The 22,178-nt window shown below is 42.8% G+C and overlaps 1 protein-coding gene across 3 annotated transcripts in view; it reads left to right on the top strand.

The window, feature by feature from the left end:
• The window catches only part of LOC115132090 (kazrin), a 234,991-nt gene that overhangs the window by 176,382 nt on the left and 36,431 nt on the right, over window positions 1-22,178 (top strand). For all 3 annotated transcript variants that reach the window (XM_029664331.2, XM_029664330.2, XM_029664333.2), the window contains one exon: window positions 16,545-16,736. In XM_029664331.2, coding sequence (XP_029520191.1) covers window positions 16,545-16,736 — 192 coding nt within the window. The remainder of the gene's footprint in view (window positions 1-16,544; window positions 16,737-22,178) is intronic.

Here is a 22,178-nt window from a genome sequence, read left to right as displayed (position 1 = left end):
TTGTTCTTCCTGGATTTCATACAATGGTTCTTGTATTGAGCGCCTTGGATAAGGCTTAGATAGCCTTCTCAATCTCAGAGGAGGAATGTTTAGGAGCCTTGTTAGCGAACCCTTCCATAAACACGGCATCTTTTCCTGTTATTCACTGTCACATTCTTTAGAAGACTCATTTGTTTTGAAGGAATGATCTCTTGGCACTGTAGCTGTCATGGTGGCTTTGTCATGCTGGTATAAAGGATTCAGGAGACAGGCACAGGAATGCGTAATAGGGTTTTTATTTCTCTCAAATTATGACGTGCCGGGGGAAAGGCACGGGGACGAAGACCAAACAAACACGTACACAGCACACAGGGTTGAAACACAAAACAAAAGAGTGAGGAGTGCCTTGAATAAATAACACACACACACAATTATTAACGCACGGGATGAGACCTGTAATCATCTGCGCAATCCACAAGGGAACGAAACCCCAAACACACAGCACAGTTACTCACACACACACCAACACACATAGTAACAATAATCGACAAGACCATGGAAACCAAAGTGCACATAGATACAAATACTAATCAGTGGGAATAGGGGACATGTGTGCGTGATGAAAGTTCCGGAGGGATCCGTGACAGGCTTGTCCGTTTATGGTCGTATTGCTGCAAAGAAACTACTAAAGGACACCAATAAGAAGACGAGACTTGCTCGGGCCAAGAAACACGAGCAATGGACATTAGACCGGTGGAAATCTGTCCTTTGCTCTGATAAGTCCAAATTCTGTGTCTTTGTGAGACGCAGAGTAGGTGAATGGGTGACCTCCGCATGTGTGGTTCCCATCGTGAAGCATGGAGAAGGAGGCGTGATGGTGCAGGGGTGCTTTGCTGGTGATACTGTCTGTGATTTATTTAGAATTCAAGACACACTTAACCAGCATGACTACCACAGCATTCTGCAGCAATACACCATCCCATCTAGTTTGCACTCAGTGGAACTATCATTGGTTTTTCAACAGGACAATGACCCAACACACTTCCAGGCTGTGTAAGGGCTATTTGACCAAGAAGGAGAGTGATGGAGTGCTGCGTCATATGAATTGGCCTCTACAATCACCTGACCTCAACCCAATTGAGATGAGTTGGGTTGGACCGGCATGCGAAGAAAAAGCATCCATCAAGTGCTCAGAATGTGGGATCTCCAAGACTGTTGGAAAAGCATTTTAGGTGAAGCTGGTCAAGAAGGTCAAGAGTGTGCAAAGCTGTCATCAAGGCAAAGGGTGGATACTTTGAAGAATATAAAATATATTTATTATTTAACACTGTATTTTTTAAACACATGATTCCGTATGTGTTATTTCATAGTTTTGATGTCTTCACTGTTATTCTACAATGTGAAAATATAGAAAAACCCTTGAGTGAGTAGGTGTTTCCAAACTTTTGACTGGTACTGTATACAGTGCATTCGGGAAAGTATTCAGACCATATGACTTTTTCCACATTTTGTTAGAGACTTATCCGAAGCCACACTTGCATTGTCTTGGCTGTGAGCTTAGGGTCATTGACCTGTTGTTAGGTGAACCTTTGCCCCAGTCTGATTTCTGAGCGCTCTGGAACAGGTTTTTATCAAAGATCTCTCTGTTCTTTTCTCCGTTCATCTTTCCCCCGATTCTGACTAGTTTCCCAGTCCCTGCTGCTGAAAAACCTCCCCACAACATGATGCTGCCACAACCATACTTATTGGCCAGGTGATGAGTGGTGCCTGGTTTCCTTCAGACGTGAAGCTTGGCATGCAGGCTGAGAGTTCAATCTTGGATTCATCAGACCAGAGAAAATAGTTTCTCATGGTCTGAGAGTCCTTTAGGTTGATTGATTGATCGAATTTATGAGACAATTTTTTGAAATACATAAGGGCGCTCGAGCCGGTGACACCGCCACATACAATTAAGAAAATCATCAATGATAACACATTAAAGCTGAAAAGCTTATTTCCACTTTGGTCCTTTTGGCAAACTCCAAGCAGGCTGTCATGTGCCTTTTACTATGGAGTGGCTTCCGTCTGGCCACTCTACCATAAAGGCTTGATTTGTAGAGTGCTGCAGAGATGGTTGTCCTTCTGGAATGTTCTCCCATCCCCACAGACGAACTCTGGAGCTCTGTCAAAGTGACCATCGGGTTCTTGGTCACCTCCCTGACCAAGGCTCTTTTCTCTTGATTGCTCAGTTTGGCTGGGCGACCAGCTCTAGGAAGAGTCTTGGTGGTTCCAATCTTCTTCCATTTAAGAATGATTGAGGCCCCTGTGTTCTTATGGACCTTCGATGCTGCAGAAATATTTTGGTACCCTTCCCCAGATCTGTGACTCCAACACAGTCCTGTCTCGGAGCTCTACTGAAAATTCCTTCAACCTCATGGCTTGGTTTTTACTCTGACATGCAATGTCATCTGTGGGACCTTATGTAGACAGGTGTGTGCCTTTCCAAATCATGTCTAATCAATTGAATTTACCACAGGTGGACTCCAATCAACTTGTAGAAACATCTCAAGGATGATCAATGGGAACAGAATGTTTGCACCTGAGCTCAATTTCGAGTCTCATAGCAAAGGGTCTGAAAACCTATGTGTTATTTCTGTTTTTATTTCTAAAAACCTGTTTTCAGTTTGTCGTTATTGGTTATAGTGTGTAGATTTATGTTTTATTTAATCAATTTTAGAATAAGATTGTAACGTAACAACGTGGTCAAGTGAATGGGTCTGAATACTTTCTGAATGCACTGTATATCCTGTATATACATTGCCTACTAATATTGTACAATCTCTGTGTAGCTTCATTGGCCTGGGCTATTGTTTGTTTGAATTCAAGAAGAGATTCATCTCAGTTTGTCAGTGTTAAAGTTGCCACTCATTTCGGTCATTTGTGTAGTATTAAACCAGCACAGCCCCGGAGCCTTTGATTTCTTAATCTGGGCCTGTCAATATATATAGACTTGCTTTGGTCAAATAATGATAAGAGAAGGGAAGTATTTGTGACCAGACTGAACTACCGGTTGTTAGAACCATATGCATCAGTGCTAACTGTGCTGATTTATTGGCCTTCTAAGCTCTACTCTGACCTTCTTTCTAAACTATCTGAGCTACTAATACAATGAGCCCCTTGTGCCCTGCTATGCTAGTGCTTGGTGATTTCAACATACATGTCGACTCTCCTGACTGCACTCTCTACTCTCCTGGCTGATGTCCTGGACTCCAACTTTGGACTCCAACAGCATGTGGACTTTTCCTCCCACAACAAAGACCATACTCTGGACCTGATCTGTACTACAGGGGTGGATCTGGCCAAACTGGATGGAAATGAGTCAGGGCTGTCCAACCACAAATTCATCACCTTCATTCTAGTTATTCCTGTACCCACTCAGCCCCAGAAACACCCCATTCATTTAGGTGTCTCAAAACAATAAACACAACCCAGCTTACTGAATCCATCTCCAACCTGCCTGTTACTGACTCTGTGGCTCAATACAACACTGCCTTGGCCTCCACTGGATGAAGTTGCTCCTTTAAAAACCTGCCTGGTGTTTTCCTCCAATCTTCTCGCTGAGCTACTCTCTCGCAAATCAACTGGCCGTTGTCTAGAACGACACTATAAAAAGACTGAGCAAACAGTACATGTGCAGATGTATGACAAACGTAAGAAAAAACACAAAGAGCCCTTAAATGCAGCTCGGACATCTTATTACTCCTAACTCATCAGCAATGGCAGTGGTAACTACCGGGTGCTGTTCTCTACTGTGAGCAAGCTCCCTCAACTCATGAACAATTCTGTAACGGAGGGTCCCTCAAGGCTCGGACCTAGGACCACTACTGTTTTGTATCTACATGCTACCACTGGGAAACATCTTGAGTGAACACGGACTGGGCTTTTACCTTAATGCTGACGACACTCAGCTGTATGTCTCCACAAACACTGACACTGCCAATGCACTCCTGGTCAGTTGCCTGCAGGACTTCAAAGTGTGGATGAAGCTGAGTTTCCTGCAGATAAACTACAAAAAGACAGTGGTCTTCCTGATAGGCAATCGCTCCATCATTAACCTCTACAGGATCGGTCCCCCTAACGTGGGACGGTTGAGCTAACGTAGGCTAATGTGATTAGCATAAGGTTGTAAGTAACAAGAACATTTCCCAGGACATAGACATTTCTGATATGGGCAGAAAGCTTACATTCTTGTTAATCTAATTGTTGTCCAATTTAGTGTAGCTATTACAGTGAAATAATATAATGCTATTGTTTGAAGATAGTGCACAGTTATGAACTTGAAAATGTATTAATAAAACAATTAGACACATTTGAGCAATCTTGATAAAACATTTAACAGAAATGCAATGGTTCATTGAATCATACTAAACCTTTGCACATACACTGCTGCCATCTAGTGGCCAAAATCTCAATTGCGCCTAACCTGGAATAGTACATTATGGCCTTTCTCTTACATTTCAAAGATAATGAGAGAGTTTTTCTTTGTATTATCTTTTACCAGATCTAATGTGTTATATTCTCTAACATTAATTTCACAATTCCACAAACTTCAAAGTGTTTCCTTTCAAATGGTATCAAGAATATGCATATCCTTGCTTCAGGTCCTGAGCTACAGGCAGCTAGATTTTGGTATGTCATTTTAGGCGAAAATTTAATAAAAGGGTCCGATCCTTATTAACAACATCAGCTGCTACAGCCTCAATATTGATGGTGTCAAGGTCCTCCCCTCCAGGGGGGTTCGCATCATTTGTGTGAAGAAAAGACAGCGGGAAAAAAGGAAGCAGATCAGGCTCCCATCTGAGAATTTGTTGGCAAGTGAGTAAACCTCCAATACCATCTGTTCTATTGGCCAACATTCAATCATTGGAATTCAAAATGGCCAACGGGACATTAAAAACTGTAATATCTTATGTTTCACCGAGTCGTCGATAATATAAAGCTGGCGGGATTTTCCATGCATCGACAGGACAGAGAAGCTACATCTAGTAACACGAGGGGCGGGGGTGTGTGTCTATTTGTCAATAACAGCTGGTGCGTGATGTCGAGGTATTGCTCATCTGAGGTGGAGTATCTTATGATAAGCTGTAGACCACACTATCTACCAAGAGAGTTGTCATCTATGTTATTAGTAGCCGTCTATTTACCACCACAAACCGATGGTGGCACTAAGACCTCACTCAAAGAGCTGTATAAGACCATAAGCAAACAAGAAAATGCTCATCCAGAAGAGGCGCTCTTAGCGGCCGGGGACTTTAATGCAGGTAAACTTAAATCCATTTGACCTAATTTCTACCAACATGTCACATCTGCAACCAGAGGAAAACTATTACGAACTACAAAGGGAAATCCAGCCACAAGCTGCCCGGTGAATCGAGCCTACCAGACGAGCTAAATGCCTTTTATGCTCGCTTCGAGGCAAGCAAAACTGAAGCATGCATGAGAGAACCAGCTGTCCCATACAACTGTGTGATAACGCTTTCGGTAGCCAATGTGAGCAAGACCTTCAAACAGGTTAACATTCACAAAGCCGCGGGCCAGACGGATTACCACTCCCTGACCGAGTCTGTAATACCTACATGTTTCAAGTAGACCTCCATAGTCCCTGTGCCCAAGGAAGCTAAGGTAACCTGCCTAAATGATTAGCACTCCGTAGCACTCACCTCGCTAGCCATGGATTGCATTGAAAGGCTGGTCCATGGTTCACATCAACAGCATCATCCCGCGTAGCGCAGACCCATTCCAATTCATATTCCGCCCCAACAGATCCACAGATCATGCGATCTCAATCGCGCTCCACACTGCCCTTTCCCACCTGGACAAAAGGAGCACCTATGTGAGTGCTGTTCATTGACTACAGCTCAGTGTTCAACACCATGGTACCCACAAAGCTCATCACTAAACTAAGGACCCTGGGACTAAACACATCCCTCTGCAACTGGATCCTGGACTTCCTGACGGGTCACCCCCAGGTAGTAAGGATAGGCAACAACAAGTCTGCCACGCATGCCCCTCACATCAAAACGTATTCCCCCTCAGGAGACTGAAAAGGTTTGGCATGGGTCCACAGAACCTCAAAAAGTTCTACAGCTGCACCATCTTGAGCATACTGACCGGTTGCATCACCTCCTGGTATGGCAACTGCTGACAGTAAGGCGCAACAGAGGGTAGTACGTACGTCCCAGTACATCACTGGGGTCAAGCTTCCTGCCATCCAGGACAAATATAATAGGCGTTGTCAGAGGAGTCATAGACTGTTCTCTCTGCTAGCGCATGGCAAGCGGTACCGGAGTGCCAAGTCTAGGACCAAAAGGCTCCTTAACAGCTTCTACCCCCAAGCCATAAGGCTATTGAAAAATGTATCAAATGGCCACCCGGACTAATTACATTTGTTTTTACTCTGCTGCTACTCGCTGTTTATTTTATTTTATTTTATTTGACCTTTATTTAACTAGGCAAGTCAGGAACAAATTCTTATTTTCAATGACGGCGTAGGAACAGTGGGTTAACTGCCTTGTTCATTATCTATGCATAGTCACTTTACCCGTACCTACATGTACAAATTACCTCGATTAACCTGTACCCCCACACATTGACTCGGTACACCCTGTATATAGCCTCATTAATTTATTTTGTTAGTTTTTATAATTTTTTCTTTAGTTTATTTGGTAAAATATATATATATATATATATATATATATATATATATATATATATATATATAACTCTTCTTGAACTGCATTGCTGTTTAAGGGCTTGTAAAATAAGCATTTCACTGTTGTGTTTGGCACGTGACAAATAAAGTTTGATTTGATATTTGACAGTCACTCTCAAAGTGACCAAAGTAAAAAATCAATAACCTGGCAATGTTCCATTGCTTTTTATGACATAAGTTGCCACAGCCTGCAACTGAGGGACTCATCCACTCCTTTATCTCATCCCTTCTGGACTATTGTGATGCCCTGTTTGTTGGTGCATCTGCCAAGTACCTAAGAAGGCTACAATATTCCCAGAACTGTGCTGCACGTGTCCTTACTCACACCTCACACCGCGAGCACATCACTCCAGTGCTGTTCAACTTTCACTGGCTCACCATATTCTCATGCATTGACTTTAAAATCCTGGTTCACACGTACCAAGCTATCCAGAACTCAGAACACACATATCTGTCTGACCTCATTCTACCCTGCTGCCCCACACGCAACCTTCGCTCCTCCAGGTCCATCTCCTTTCAGCAGCCCTGGGTGACAGGGCTTTCAGTTGTGCGGCTCCTCGGCTGGGGAACACACTTCCAATCGCTGTCAGGGCTGCAAATCAAATCAAATGTATTTATAAAGCCCTTTTTACATCAGCAGATGTCACAAAGTGCTTATACAGAAAACCAGCCTAAAACCCCAAACATCATATAGACAATGTATGTAGACTCTCTTTTTTTTTTACTGTGTTATTGACTTGTTAATCGTTTACTCCATGTGTAACTCTGTGTTGTCTGTTCACACTGCTATGCTTTATCTTGGCCAGGTCGCAGTTGTAAATGAGAACTTGTTCTCAACTAGCCTACCTGGTTAAATAAAGGTGAAATAAAACAATTAAATAAAAAATCAAACAATGCTGGCTAGCAACGGTGGCTAGGAAAAACTCCCTACGAAGGCAGGAACCTAGGAAGAAACCTAGAGGAACCAGGCTTTGAGGGGTGGCCAGTCCTCTTCTAGCTGTGCCAGGTTGAGATTATCAGAGTACATGGCCATTAAGCCTAGATCGTTCTTCATGATGTTCAAACATTCATAGGTGACCAGCAGGGTCAAATAATAATCACAGTGGTTGTAGAGCAGGGATGGGCAATTCCAGTCCTCGAGGGCCTGATTGGTGTCACAGTTTTGCCCCAGCCCCAGCTAACACACCTGACTCCAATAATCACTTAATCATGATCTTCAGCTTAGAATGCAATTTGATTAATCATCTGTGTTTGCTAGAAATGGGGAAAAAAGTGTGACACCAATCAGGCCCTCGAGGACTGGAGTTGCCCACCCATGTTATAGAGGGTGTAGCGGGCCAGCACCTCAGGAGTAAATGTCAGTTGGCTTTTCATAGCCGATCATTCAGAGGGAGGGAGGGAAACAGTAGGTCCGGTGAACAGGTTCCATAGCACCAGGCAGAACAGTTGAAACTATTGCAGCATAGATGCTGCCGGGGGTCGGGGGACACTGTGGCCACACAGGACACCAGTTGTCCGACGATACCCCCGGACAAGGCCAACCAGGCAGGATATAATCTCACCCACTTTGCCAAAGCACAACCCCCACACCACTAGAGGGATATCAACAGACCACCAACTTACTACCCTGAGACAAGGCTGAGTATAGCCCACGAAGATCTCCTCCACCGTACTAGCCCAAGGGGCGTAAGAGATGACAGGAAGATCACATCAGTGACTCAACCCACTCAAGTTGAGTACAGCAGCTGGCCTCATTTAAGGCACAGCTAAAGACTGAGCTATTCTGAAAAGCTTTCAAGGACCTACACTGCGTGTACCAAACATTAAGAACACCTTCCTAATATTGAGTTACACTCCCAAACACACAGGAAGCTGTTGCGTGTGAAAAACCCAGCAGCGTTGCAGTTCCTGGCAACGACTACCATACCCCATTCAAAGTTAACTAGGTGTCTGATAGCTATTGTGCAGTGACGTTGAGACCTATAAGTACCATTGCGCCAGAGCCACAAAAGGCTTTTCTGATCTCAGAGGTATTGACGATGCTTCTTGAGTGGCGTTGTGTTGGTGTGCAAAGGGGTTGTAAGGTTGCACCCAGATTGGGATGGAATTTCCACTCTGCTACACCTTAGCATCCCGTTCCCCACTCAATGAGTCAGCAGAACGAGAACTCTACAGGGACATGTCTCCCCAATTGAACCCCCCTCCCCATCTCCCTCTTTCACTCAGTCTGAAGAGGGAAAAACAATCAAAAAATGCACCCCCCTCTAGACAGTTGCTGTCATTCCCTATCAATTTAGACCTCAGTTTCCATTCCAGCCAAGTCCAATTTCAGCAGCCTCGTGGCCACCAGACATTGACAAATCAAATCAAGTAAGATGTTATTTGTCACATGCTTCGTAAACAACAGGTGTAGACTAACAGTGAAATGCTTACTTACAGGCCCTTCCCAACAATGCAGAGAGAAAAATTGAAAAATTATACAAAACAACTATAACACGAGGAATAAATGCACAATGAGTTACAATAACTTGGCTATATACACAGGGTACCGGTACCATGTTGATGAGCAGTTTTATGAGGTAATTTAGGTAGATACAGTGCCTTGAGAAAGTATTCACACCCTTTTTTCCACATTTTGTTGTGTTAAAGCCTGACCTTTTTGTCACTGACTTACAAATAATACCCGATAATATAAAAGTCCAATTATGTTTTTCAAATTTTTTACAAATCAATTAAAAAGCAAAACCTATAATGTCTTGAGTAACTATGTACGCAACCCATTTATTATAGCAAGCCTAAATAAGTCCAGGAGTACAAATTTGCATAAGTCACATAATAAGTTGCATGGACTCTGTGTGAAATAATAGTGTTTAACATACATTTTTTATGACTACAGTCCCTCATCTCTGTGCCCCACACATACATTTATCTCTAAGGTTCCTCAGTCAAGCAGTGAATTTCAAATACAGATTCAACCACAAAGACCAGGGAGGTTTTCCATTGCCTCACAAAAAAGGGCACCTATTGGTAGATGGGTAAAAAAAAATACAAAAAAGGACATTGAATATCCCTTTGAGCATGGTGAAGTTATTAATTACACTTTGAATACATCCAGTCACTGCAAAGGTACAGGCATCCTTCCTAAATCAGTTTCCAGAGAGGAAGGAAAACCGCTCAGGGATTTCGTCATAAAGTGACTATTTTAAACAGTTACTGAGTTGAATGGCTGTGATAGAAGAAAACGGAGGATGGAACAACAACATTGTAGTTACTCCACAATACTAACCTAAATAACAGAGTGAAAAGAAGGGAGTTTGTACAAAAAAATATCCTCCAAAACATGCAATAAGGCATTAAAGTAAAACTGCAAAAAATGGCAAATCCAACACATCTGTGAGTACCACCCTTCATATTTTCAGGCATGGTGGTGGCTGCATCATGTTATGGGTATGCTTGCCATCGGCAAGGGAGTTTTACGATAAAAATAAACAGAATAGAGCTACGCACAGGCAAAATCCTAGAGGAAAACCTGGTTGTCTGCTTTACAACAGACATTGGGAGACCAATTTACCTGTCAGCAGGACACAAGGCCAAATATACACTGGAATTGCTTACCAAGACAACATTGAATGTTCCTGAGTGGCCTAGTTACAATTTTGACTTAAATCGGCTTGAATGACTGTCTAGCAATGATCAACAACCAACTTGACCGAGCTTGAAGAATTTAAAAAATAATAATGTGCACATATTGTACAATCCAAGTGTGCAAAGTTCTTAGACTTACCCAAAAAGACACAGGTGTAATCACTGCCAAAAGTGATTCTAACATGTATTGACGCACAGGGTTGAATACTTATCTAATCAACATATATTAGTGTTTTCTTTATATAATTCATATATATATATTTTTTTACAAATGTGAGATTTTTTTCCACTTTGACATTACAGAGTATTTTGTGTAGATCGTTGACAAAAAATTACAATTAAATACATTTAAATCGCATTTTGTAACACAACAATATGTGGAAAAACTAAAGGGTGTGAAGGTACTGTAGGGGTAAAGTAACTAGGCAACAGGATAGGGGGTCCATGCCAAATCTTTTCAGCCTTCTGACAGATTGCCAGACCGTTCAGACACACGGGTAAGGTTCGAGAATCTCCACTGTTTCTATTGGAAGAGAGAGGAAGAGGAGAGAGAGGTAAAGGGAGAGAAAGCTAATCACAGAAAACCCAGAGAAAGGAGTGCACAACAGTCTGAGGTGCAGCGGAATGAGATACTCATTGCAATGATTTATGGTTATTTTAAGGTAGTATAAAGGCAAACTGTTCACTCTCTCTCCCAATTCTTTGTTGTTAACCAATGATGGAGACTTAAAGGTGTGCAGGAAAATTTGAAGAGTGATGCTTACATTTTCATAGAATTAATGTTTGTTTAGCCACACAATGAACTAGAGCCTTGATAGAGACAATGTGGCATTGACGTAAGCTTACTGGTATGTGAAGATGTGTAGTTGTGTAGAAGTGTAGTGAACAGTGTTTTCCTGACGACTCAAACTGAATTCTTCCGCTGCTTTATGTTCGCTACATACTTCAGTCTGAGACTGCCATTGTTGAAGTTGTTTGTGGTGATGTCAAAATGAGGGGGTTGTACAAAACAAATTAGTCAGTGATTGGATCATCTCTAACCAATCAGAGTAGCAGTATGTTTTTAAACGCTGCTTTACCTGCTTTAGTCAATAATGAAAGTGGGACAGCATGGTCCAGTGGTCCAGTGGCATGTTCTGGCTCTGGCCCAACCCATCTATTTCTGGGACTAATCAGAACGGTTCGAATGTGTTTACGTTCTGGAAAACGTTGGGTAGGTACTCAGATCTTCTGCGGATAATAAACTAGCGTCCGCATAGCATTTTGTTAGCCAGAGCAAGGAGTTTGGATAGGCAGGCAAGGGAAGTGTAGTTGTGTAGAAGTGATATTTGCATTATCTTCTTATATCACTATATCCATGTTTTTCCATACCAGGAAAGGGCTAGCTGATTCAGAATTCCCACAGAGGTGCTGATGTTTTGCTTTTATAGCTGGTGTCTTGTCAGCTCTGACTATCCTCCATCTTATAACTGACACGTACTTGTTACTACTGTCTGATATAGTGCGAGAGTCATGTTTATCTCTCCATCAGTGCATCAGAGACACTGGGGATAGCAACACCAGTCCCATAATGTACTGATCCCATTGCATAGCAACTGAAGGATGGCTGCCATTATGCAAATATACTCGTTTAAACAGTCATTTAGATGGACATATCTTGTTTACTGTTTCTATGAATCATGATAAGTAGAAGCAGATTTGCTTGGTGAATTGGAGAGGAGTGGCTGGAGGGATGGAGGGGTGTTAATGCATGCACATATTTCACAGTTTCAAGCAAGCAGCCAAATTTCATTGGTCATTAGCCTCAATTGTGTCCCTTTAAAACCTCAGAATGATATAAGATGTTGGTCCAAAAAAGTTTTTTACACCCAAATGATTTGAATTTCTATAATGCGCTTTAAACTTACCGTGAATGTGCTGTGGGCATTGAATGACACAAAATATCATATAGCACTGCTTTGGTTGTAGACCTAGTAGCTTATATACTGACTGTATAAGAGCAAGTTTCAATCAATCTTGGAGTCATGGTTGGGTGCTGGCCACAAGTTGATGAATGTGCTAGCTCAAGTATGATATGCCAACTTGATCATTTTGAAAGCGCAAATTTGTAGTTAAGTCATGGTTTGACCGATGAACGGTCAGTCAGGTGTACTAGTTGAAGTGAGGCAGTTGAGTTCGTTCCATTTGGCAAGTGTACTAGGTCCACTTCAGCAGTTAATTTCAAACTGGCTGGAGTCAGGTGCTACCTCAAGGTTTGTGACTATGCTAAGCAAGCCCCTGTTTGGCTTGTGAGATAGCTGCTAGCTGCCACTTGGCAGGTGTGCTAGCTAGCACAAATTAGTTGGATGTATTAGCCAGTGGGGAACAGGTGGCGGTGAAGGCTCGGCTAGTGGAAGATTCATTACTCCTCAAAACCCTGAGGAGAGAATGTACAGCCCTGACGGATTCCTCTCATTCGTTTACATGTAGCCCACCGTCGCTAACAGTGCTGCTCCACAGCAAACGAACACTCCTACTGCTTTATCTTCAGTATCGTACCAACTTCATCCACCGTCTATCACACACCTCACATTCTGTAGACTCACAAGTCTGACAGTCAAAAACCTTGTATTGTTGTATATTATTGACGTCCATGTGAAGAATTGACACTAAAGGGGCTAAGCTAGCTAGGCTACTATTCGTCCTGTGAATTTGAAAGAGTTTTTGATGATGCTAATAGTGGTCTCGATCAGTGAGAAAGCCTGTTCGAAGGGATTGTGTGGATGATTTGCTTTTCAATGTTGAGTGGGGAGAAGCGCAAACACGTCGCTTCACTCGAGGCATCAAAAGCGAGTCAGTGACACAATGGCGCCCCTGTTCTTTTGTGCCACAACCGTGTGTGGCTGCCAGAGTGATTGAATACTAATTAGCTGTGCAAACTGAATGACTGCATGGGTTGTTATAGATCACATTGTTTATTATGCAGGTTTTTATTTTGCTCACAAGGCCATTTCTAGTGATTCAACTGCACTGCACTAGGAGTTGTTTATTGAGCTCACAGGTGTGACTCTGTATTTGTCTCATAAGCTCACATCCATCCTCACATCCATCCACATATAGAGTATGCTTTCATATTTTACTATCATCTCAGTGAAGGCCATAGCCATGAGGGTGCCACTATGCTTCAATCAAAAGAGCAGTAGCTACACAGCGCATGCCCAGCCCCTTAGTACACACTACACATGCAGCCTCAATGATAGTGAATAACCAGATAGTCCTGAGGAGGAAAGGAAGGAGAGCAGGAGAGATTGCACTTATCGGGAGACTCACTCTGGGTGTCATTTGTCATGCAGAGCTGTGGTGCTTGCTCGCCTCATCCCTAGCTCAAAGGAAGCATAAACGCTGACAAATAGGCTGCCATCTTCCTCCCCTGCCACCACCACCTCTCATTCTGGAATGTTTCAGTGCTTCGCTCGCCTGCAGAGAGGCTGCGACTCTCGCTAACTACAATGTAACGTATTCACAGACAGACACATCAGAAATGGCTTGGGTACTTGCCGGAGGTCTCTTTCAATGGGATGTGTGAACTTAGTTCTCTCATCCCCTCTGACGAAGTTAACATACAACTTTGATGCAATAGTATGTTTTTACAAGGCTAAAGATGCTATTCAATCAACCTGATACCCAGAGTTCTGCGGTGTGAGACGTAACATCTAATCAAAGTGTATCTGGTTCACCAGGTTATTACAGATACAGTAGTATACCTTTATGTTCATTTCTCAGTGAAATAATAAACTTCAAACCCACTACTCTTACAGTGAACGGTTCAGGAACACTTCTTTGCCTTCCACTGGGAACGTGCGCTTATCAGTTTCGATTGGATACGACCCAAGTGAGCGTTGCCTCAGTCAGCCCTGTAATTGTTTTGTATGATTTGTGTGGTGTGTTGACGAGATAAAACCCAATATTCTGTGCTCAGCAACGTCCTTATGACTCCTTAATGTGCTGCCCAAGCACGATCAATAGAGGCTAACTTAATAAGTAATTCAATTCTCAAACATTACTAAATGTTGTGTGAATTTGTTTCCAAAATGGCCTGTGGTCTCACTCTCCCAATGAAGTATTACTGCTTGGGATGCTTTGCAAAATGTACGTCTATTATCGGCTCCATTAACTACACCTCAGCATAATGACACGCACTGCCACGCCGGTGGTTTTATTCAACCACTCCCCTAATAACCCTTTTACATTACATTTTAGTTATTTAGCAGGCACCCTTACCTGGAGCCACTTACAGGTTCATTTCAGTCGGTGAACACAAATAGAAAGTACAGAAAGTTCTGAATAACAGCATGATGCAGGTATCACAAAAGCATTGACATTCTCTGAAAGCTTTGTTATAGATTCTGAGAAGACACTCTTCCAAAGTGATGAGTAGCAAGCTGCATTCTGTGAGAGGTGGTAAAGCCAATGCTGTGGTATATTTGCAAATGCAGGGTCATGTTCATTAGGGAATGCAACGGAAACATTTTGCAACTGAAAATTAAAAAGGAGAGTTTCTTATTAGACAAATACAGGTAGTCCTACCGTGTTTGTCTGTTATCCTCTGTTTGGTGCTTAAGGAACATGACCCAGTTGAAACAGGAAACATACTAGAGCGGTCTCCAGTCAGCCCAGTTAGCTGAGAAGCAAGTTGCTGAGAGGAGATTGCTGGGAAAGCTGCGGGCGACGTGCCAACTAGGCACTAATGAGCAGGGTTGAGATGGACGCTCCAGGGAAAGGTCACCACCCACCACGGGAAAGAGATCATATGACCGTAGTGCCATTTGAGTGATGGGGGGTGGGAACAATCAAGCCAACAAACACAACCAAGTGTCTTGATTTGATTGGCCACTGTGGAAGTTAATAAGGACATTAGTTATGGATGTCATCCCCGTGTGAATTCTGAGCGTATTATGTTGAATTTTTGTGGAACACATAGAGCAACCCTTTGTAAACTGTAGATGGAATGGATTTTCTAAAGGGAATAATGCCAAATGATTTTTACAGAGGATGTGCATCCAGACATTTGTGTTTCTTCATCAAGTAAGGCATAAGGTTATGTTCTTGGAGATGGCCCAACATGTGAATATTATTATCCTATCGTAAGCTCTCTGCAATGAGCCGCACAATCATTTTTAGTCGAGGCACACAATCATTTTTAGTCGAGCCACATCTTAACCTTGGCACTCCACTGAAAATGGCGTATGTAACTAGACCTATGTTTCTCTGCTCAATTTCCCCATTCATTATTGTGTCGTTTCTGTGTCCTACTGGGATATTGGCGCTGGGACATGAGAATAGTCTGATTTCGATATTTGGCAGTTGAGATGGGGATGAGCTGTTTTCTCTAGCTTCTCCTGAGCCGGATGACTCAACTCATTCCTTTTATAAATTAGTCTCAGTTAATCCGAGTAGGACTTTTTTCTTTGTATGAAAATCATTCAATGTTTTAGCTGCAGAGTTTAATCTTAGCACACCTTCTGAAGAACTGTCTTGTTCTCAGTTTGTTTGAATGTAGAAGCATCTATCTAAATACTGTACAACCTTTGTTCTTCTGTATGCTTTTTTTCAGTCACTTTACCATCTTTGTCCTGTTGATTTCAGTGATGATTTCAGTGGAGGCCTTTCTTGCTATGCCCTTCATTGGCATGCTTTGAATTTCTCTGTGTTGTTCAGCAGCTAACAGTCATGCAAAAGGGCAGCAGTTTGCAGTAATATTTACAACAAACATAAACTCTCTCTCATTCCGTCCCCCTTTCTACCTCCATCTCTCCGTCCTACCATGTGTTGCTATACAAGAGCAGGGAATAGTCTGAGATACCATTAATTCCAACAATTAACTGTGATATTAAACTCCCAGACTCTCTTTCCCTCCCTCCCTTCTGTGTTACAGTACAGTTTACTGTACCATCAATTCCAAATAGAGACCTAACCTCTCTATCTCTTTCGCTAGCTCCTTTCCCTGCTCTCTCCTTCTTTCCTACCTGTTTTACAGTACCGTTTAGAGTAGGCCTACCATAATTTCCATAACCAATGCAGGACTAACTATCTCTGTCCCTCCCTCCCTACTTAACAGTACAGTTTAGAGTATCACCCTTTTAACAAATAGAGCCCTAACCTCTCTCTTTCTCCTTGTCTCCCTCCATAGTTTTGTTGCGGGAGGAGGTGGCCCAGCTCCAGGAGGAGGTGCACCTGCTGAGGCAGATGAAGGACATGTTGAGTAAGGACCTGGAGGAGGGCCACGGCGGCTGCTCCGCCGACGTGCTCTCAGCCACCGAGCTCCGCGTGCAGCTGGCCCAGAAGGAGCAGGAGCTAGACCGCGCCAAGGAGGCACTGCAGGGTGAGTAAGCGGGCTGACAGGGGGCTAAACAGTGAAAAGTGTGTAAGCAAACGCACAGAGAGATCCAGGACCAAGGTTGCCCAAGGCAACGGCCCAAACACACATCCCAATATAGAGTGAAGACAGTAACACATCTATTGATCCTTTTATTAGGGAAATATCGCTGTCTTATATTATATTCAAAGAAAAATAATGATCTCGTTCGATATCAAAATAAGCACTTCACGGGTTGTCATGGGATTTTGTGTCTAGAACTGTTCATTGGCAGAGGCCAACGCTCTTACACAGAAAGTAATACAATATAGCATAGAATATAATAGTATAAAATACAATAACACAATATTACACTTGTGGCCTCTATGTTTAGCTCTGAATAGCTACACACTGGGCACAGAGGTCAAATCAACATCTATTCCACGTTGGTTCAATGTAATTTTGTTGAAATGACGTGGAAACAACGTTGATTGAACTAGTGTGTGCCCGGTGGGTAGCCTCTGAACTTAAATATTTTATGAGTGGTCTGCAATGAAAGCCAAAGCAAACAGACTCCTGCAGACACTAAGAGCAATCGCAAGTAATGAAAGCTGAATTAAGAGAGGCTTCTGTTATCTTACAGGGTCTAGAGAAGTTAAGCAGGACGGCTTTGCTCTATGATCAAGCTCCCCTGCGTGGGAGAACAAAGGAAATTGCTTGTTGTCATCTCTTAATTAATAGAAGTTTGTTTTCATTGCTCGGGAATAGCTTTCAGCACTGATCGTCAAAGAACTAATGTGAAGTGACATGCGAGTACTTTGTCATCTACTGTACTATAGGCTGGTGCAGGTACTAGGGTAATCAATTCTGAGGCCAGTCTGATATGTCCTCCCTATCTTTTTTGTTTGATATCAAAGGGTAAAAGAGAAGCTAGCTAGCACTTTAGTTGCCATGACACCCATAGTTAAGCTTGTACATTTTTCCCCCCGCTACTATGACACTCTGTGAAGCCCCACTGTGACTCGCTAATGTCAAAAACATTACTCAGTGGCGCAGATGTCACTGCATCACACTGCTAGATGCGTCACTACAGACCCGGGTTCAATCCCAGGCTGTATCACAACTGGCCGTGATCGGGAGTCCCGTAGGACGGCGCACAATTGGCCCAGCGTCATCCGGGTTAGGGGAGGGTTTGGCCGGGAGGGGCTTTACTTAGCTCATCGCGCTCTAGTGACTCCTTGTGGCGAGCCAGGCTTCTGCAGGCTGACCCCGTTTGCCAGTTGAATGGTGTTTTCTCTGAATCATTGGTGCGGCTGGCTTCCAGGTTAAGCAGGCCGGTATTAAGAAGTGCGGTTTGGCGTGTCATCTTTCGGAGGACGCATGACTTGACCTTTGCCTCCCGAGCCTGTTGGGGAGTTGCAATGATGAGACAATATGGAAACTGGGGAGGGAAAAAGGGTCAAATACAATAAAATATGACTCAGAGACTGATATATCATTACCCCTGATTGCCCCTGGTGATCTTAAGTATGACAAAGTAAACCACATTGAGTGAGGTGGTGTTATGATCAAGCTAAAGGTGGGGGTCCATTACTATAACAACTTGTGGCACCCTTGTTACCATCAAAGGATGGACGTCATCTGTAGCTAGCACAAACTGACCACACTGTGTCAAAGTCCTACCACTGGAACTGCGATCTTAGCGTGAGCGTCAATAGCGCTCACAGCCTGGTCCCAGATGCAGGAAATGGCATGTTATGTTGAAGATGTCCCTAGTGGTGCCACTTTCAGCCATGGCCAAGCAGAACTTGGAAACATCTGTTCTCCCCATTTTGGCTCATTTAAATGTTTGTGTTGTTGTGCTGTTTGTTTTCCATAAATGCGGGAATGCTTTCTCTCTCTGGTTCGGCATACTTACGAGCAGTAGCAGGAATAATTATAGTGTGTGGGTTTGTTTTGATAGATGGGAGCTAAACCCAGGAGAGCGGACCTATGTGGCCAAAGTAGCGCTGTCGTCATCAAATCAAATCAAATGTATTTATATAGCCCTTCGTACATCAGCTGATATCTCAAAGTGCTGTACATTAACCCAGCCTAAAACCCCAAACAGCAAGCAATGCAGGTGTAGAAGCATGTGTACTTAAACCATGGCAACCGTAGAACACTGGGCCCTGTTAAAGGAACAGTAACCTTTTCACACAAGTCATTAGCATTGTCATGACGCTAGCCCTTTCAGTGACTTGGCTAGCAGAGATGTGAACAACACCCTCCCCCTTTCTTGTTAGGAGGGGAGGGGGAGCAGTTTTATGACTTTACAACCACGTCGTAAATTCCTCGTCTCCCTGACCATGCAGTATGGGAGAGAGAGTGTCACAGTAGAACAACGGAACTCTCCCTCCAAATTCTACAACATCCCAGAATTTTAGAATTGAACAATATTCCTATTTTGTGTAAACGGTTGGTGGAGAAGCCAGCTACGACCCGGTCCATTTTGTTTCATTTTTGTGACCTCATGAAAGACAGTACAGCCACATTCATCTAACTCTGTTTATATAGGTTCCTCAGTTATGAGGCTTGCATCTAATTATTGTATAAAATAAATGAGTAAAGATAACTATTTGTGAAATGATGTAATGTGATGTTAAGCTTTAAAATTAGAATTGTCTCTCATGTAAAGTTCAACTACTCAGTAACCACTCCCAAGTGAATAGACATTGGTTGGAAATTATGAACCAACCCCTTTTCTACATTTCTATAAAAGCCCCCGTGACAAACTCACCTCAGTTCCAAATAACGGGAGGACTTGTCCTCCACGTTGAAAAGGGCTAATTTCAACTATACAGGCCAGGAAATGAGAGAGCTTGCTTCACACGTGAAACGGTATGAACTCTGAAGTATTGATCGTTCAAGAAGAAGTGAGTCCTAGATTACAGCCTAACAGACTGCAGCTGTAAATCTAGTACGAGAACACTGACCGACACGGAAGCATCTCCGGAGTGAGATGAACCTCTTAGACCAAGTGAACCTCTCACACGACGACCTGGAAGATGCCACAAAGGACGATGGCGACATTAACTGGGCAAACCAGAGCCTCACATCACCAGCTCAACTATTGAAGCCAGCTTCCTGTAAATATAATGCATTGCTTTTCCAAATGAGCGATCGTTAGTGGCATATGTATTTATGTGAGAATAGTTTCCCAGGTCCAATAGAGACCCCTGTTCCTTAGTCTCCCTTCCATAACCCCCTTCTCTTTTCTCTGAATCTATCGTGTTATAAACAAACAGTTTTTGTTCAGTCCACTAGGGACGGTATTTACTGTATAATGTTATTATGTATTGTATATTCTGTAATTGTTTAATTAGTTAGTAATTTGTGTATGGATGATTCATAAGTAAAGGCTGAGTTTGTGCAGATAACCAACAATTTTACGACGTTCAGATAAGACTGATATTAGGTCAAGAATAATTAATGACTGACTGCTATTGATATAAAAGATCTTTAAGAGTGGATTCGGGAGATAGCCGCTCTATATAAACTAATTATTCCGTGGTTCCCCAGGTTATTAATGAGTTAATTGTTGCATGATTTAATTAAATCATGTAATCAATTAAACGTTAGGTAATCAATTTGATAAAATAGCACGTCATATTGAAGAAGTCAGAGACACAAAAGCAGTTAGCTAGCACTTCTGTTTTCTTCCTTACTGTTACCTGAGTTAGCGAAGTAGCATAGGCCCACTAGAGGACTCATGAGTTCTTCAAGCTGGGGGACCATTTGGTTTGAAGTACCTTCTGGTGGGAAACAGAAGTGTTCTGGAGAGTATCTTGTCATATAGAATGATGCTCGACTGCTGCAAATTAAACTGAGGCAGATTGTTGTTTCTGTTTGATTTAACCCAAACTAAATCCTCGCTTGGGGAAAAGAGCCCAAAGTGTCGAGAGCATAAGCTCTTACAGGGACTTTGATTACCTCTCCTAAAGATTGATGTGATACAGGACAACTCTGTGGTTTTGTGTTTATCGGGATGGAAAAGAAGGCTGGAGGGGTGCAGATGAGTGACAGAGACGTGGATGGCATCTTGTTTCTTCTGCTGTTGCATGCCAGCAGAGAATTGCAGTATATTGTTCCATTGGGTTTTATACAGGGTGTTGTTCCTACCTCAGCTCTGAGTGAGTTAATTCCCTACGTTTGGAGAGTTTTGTATCTGAGTAAATTAATTCAAAAGTGGAACAAGGGCACCTTCAATCCACCCACCCTCCTTTTCTCAATCCCAGATACAATAAGCACTTATCAGCCATCTCCCTCCCTCCTTCCCTCTCTCTCTTTCCCTCTCATTGTGTATCCCTCTAACACAGCCCCATCTCTGTGTGAAGCCCTCTGCTCAGCCCACTCCATGCCGGTCACTGGGCTTTGAACACTGTAATTGTTTTGGTGGGTAATTGCCACCCGCTCATAATTGTAGGTTTGTTGTGATGCCCGTGAATGCTCAAGCTAGCAGGAGTGGGCAGGAGAAGGACAGGGTAAGAAACATACCCAAGTTAGTTAGGTGCAAGGCATAGAGTGGATAGGGCTATATATAGACAATTGCAGCAGAAGGAAACAGTAAAGGAGGCAGCTTAGACATAGCCTAACCTACCTTGGCAAAAAACAAGGGCCATTTTAGATCTATTGAACTGAAATGTCCAGTCCAGCTACTGCAACTGAACTGTTATCATTTCAATGTGTTTAGCAGTTTATCTGAGCCCCTTTTGGGTTGGACTATTTCTCTGCAAACAAGTTGGATGTTTAATTAGCATCAATTATTCAAAGCGTACTTTGTCCATGCTGCCAGTTTTCAATGAGCTATTTCCACAATGGCCAATGACTATCTCTCTGGGATTCCCAGTCAATGCAGTCAGAAATGAAAGCCTCAGACGCCAATGTATCATCAAAGCACAATCTGCCGAGTGCATTTAGTGCTATTTCACACTACGACATGTTTTGAAAGCTGCACAGCCCCACACTCTGGACCCCTTCCTCAGTAGAATACACACAAACACCACAGAGCAGCCCACAAGAGTCATCACGCTCTCGTTGGACCACTTCACCCGATCACATTAAATTAATTACAGTTTTAGAGACCTTAACAAATGAAGGCTTCTTTCAAAACGACTCCAATTGAATTTGAAAAGTGGAAAACATAAATGCAGTCAGGCTAATGTGCTCCAAACTTCCAAGGTTCTTTATGTAATTATTTTTGCTGGCAGCTGTTTCGTCTAAGAGATATTCGAACTGCTTCGTAGTTCAATCTTCAGTCAATTTGTCTCCAGGGAGTTGTAATTTAGGTTCACAGTGCCACCTAGTGGTTGCCTATGGTACCTTTGTCCACCTATCCCCAATCAAGAGAACAACCAATCACCCGATCAAAATTCATTGAAAAACTCTACAGCGATGGTCCTCTTTAAGGAACTCTTAAAGGTTTCATTA

The sequence above is a fragment of the Oncorhynchus nerka genome, linkage group LG7 (assembly GCF_034236695.1).
Source record: "Oncorhynchus nerka isolate Pitt River linkage group LG7, Oner_Uvic_2.0, whole genome shotgun sequence".
Taxonomy (NCBI): Eukaryota; Metazoa; Chordata; class Actinopteri; order Salmoniformes; family Salmonidae; genus Oncorhynchus; species Oncorhynchus nerka.
This window is presented reverse-complemented; position numbering and strand designations above follow the sequence as displayed.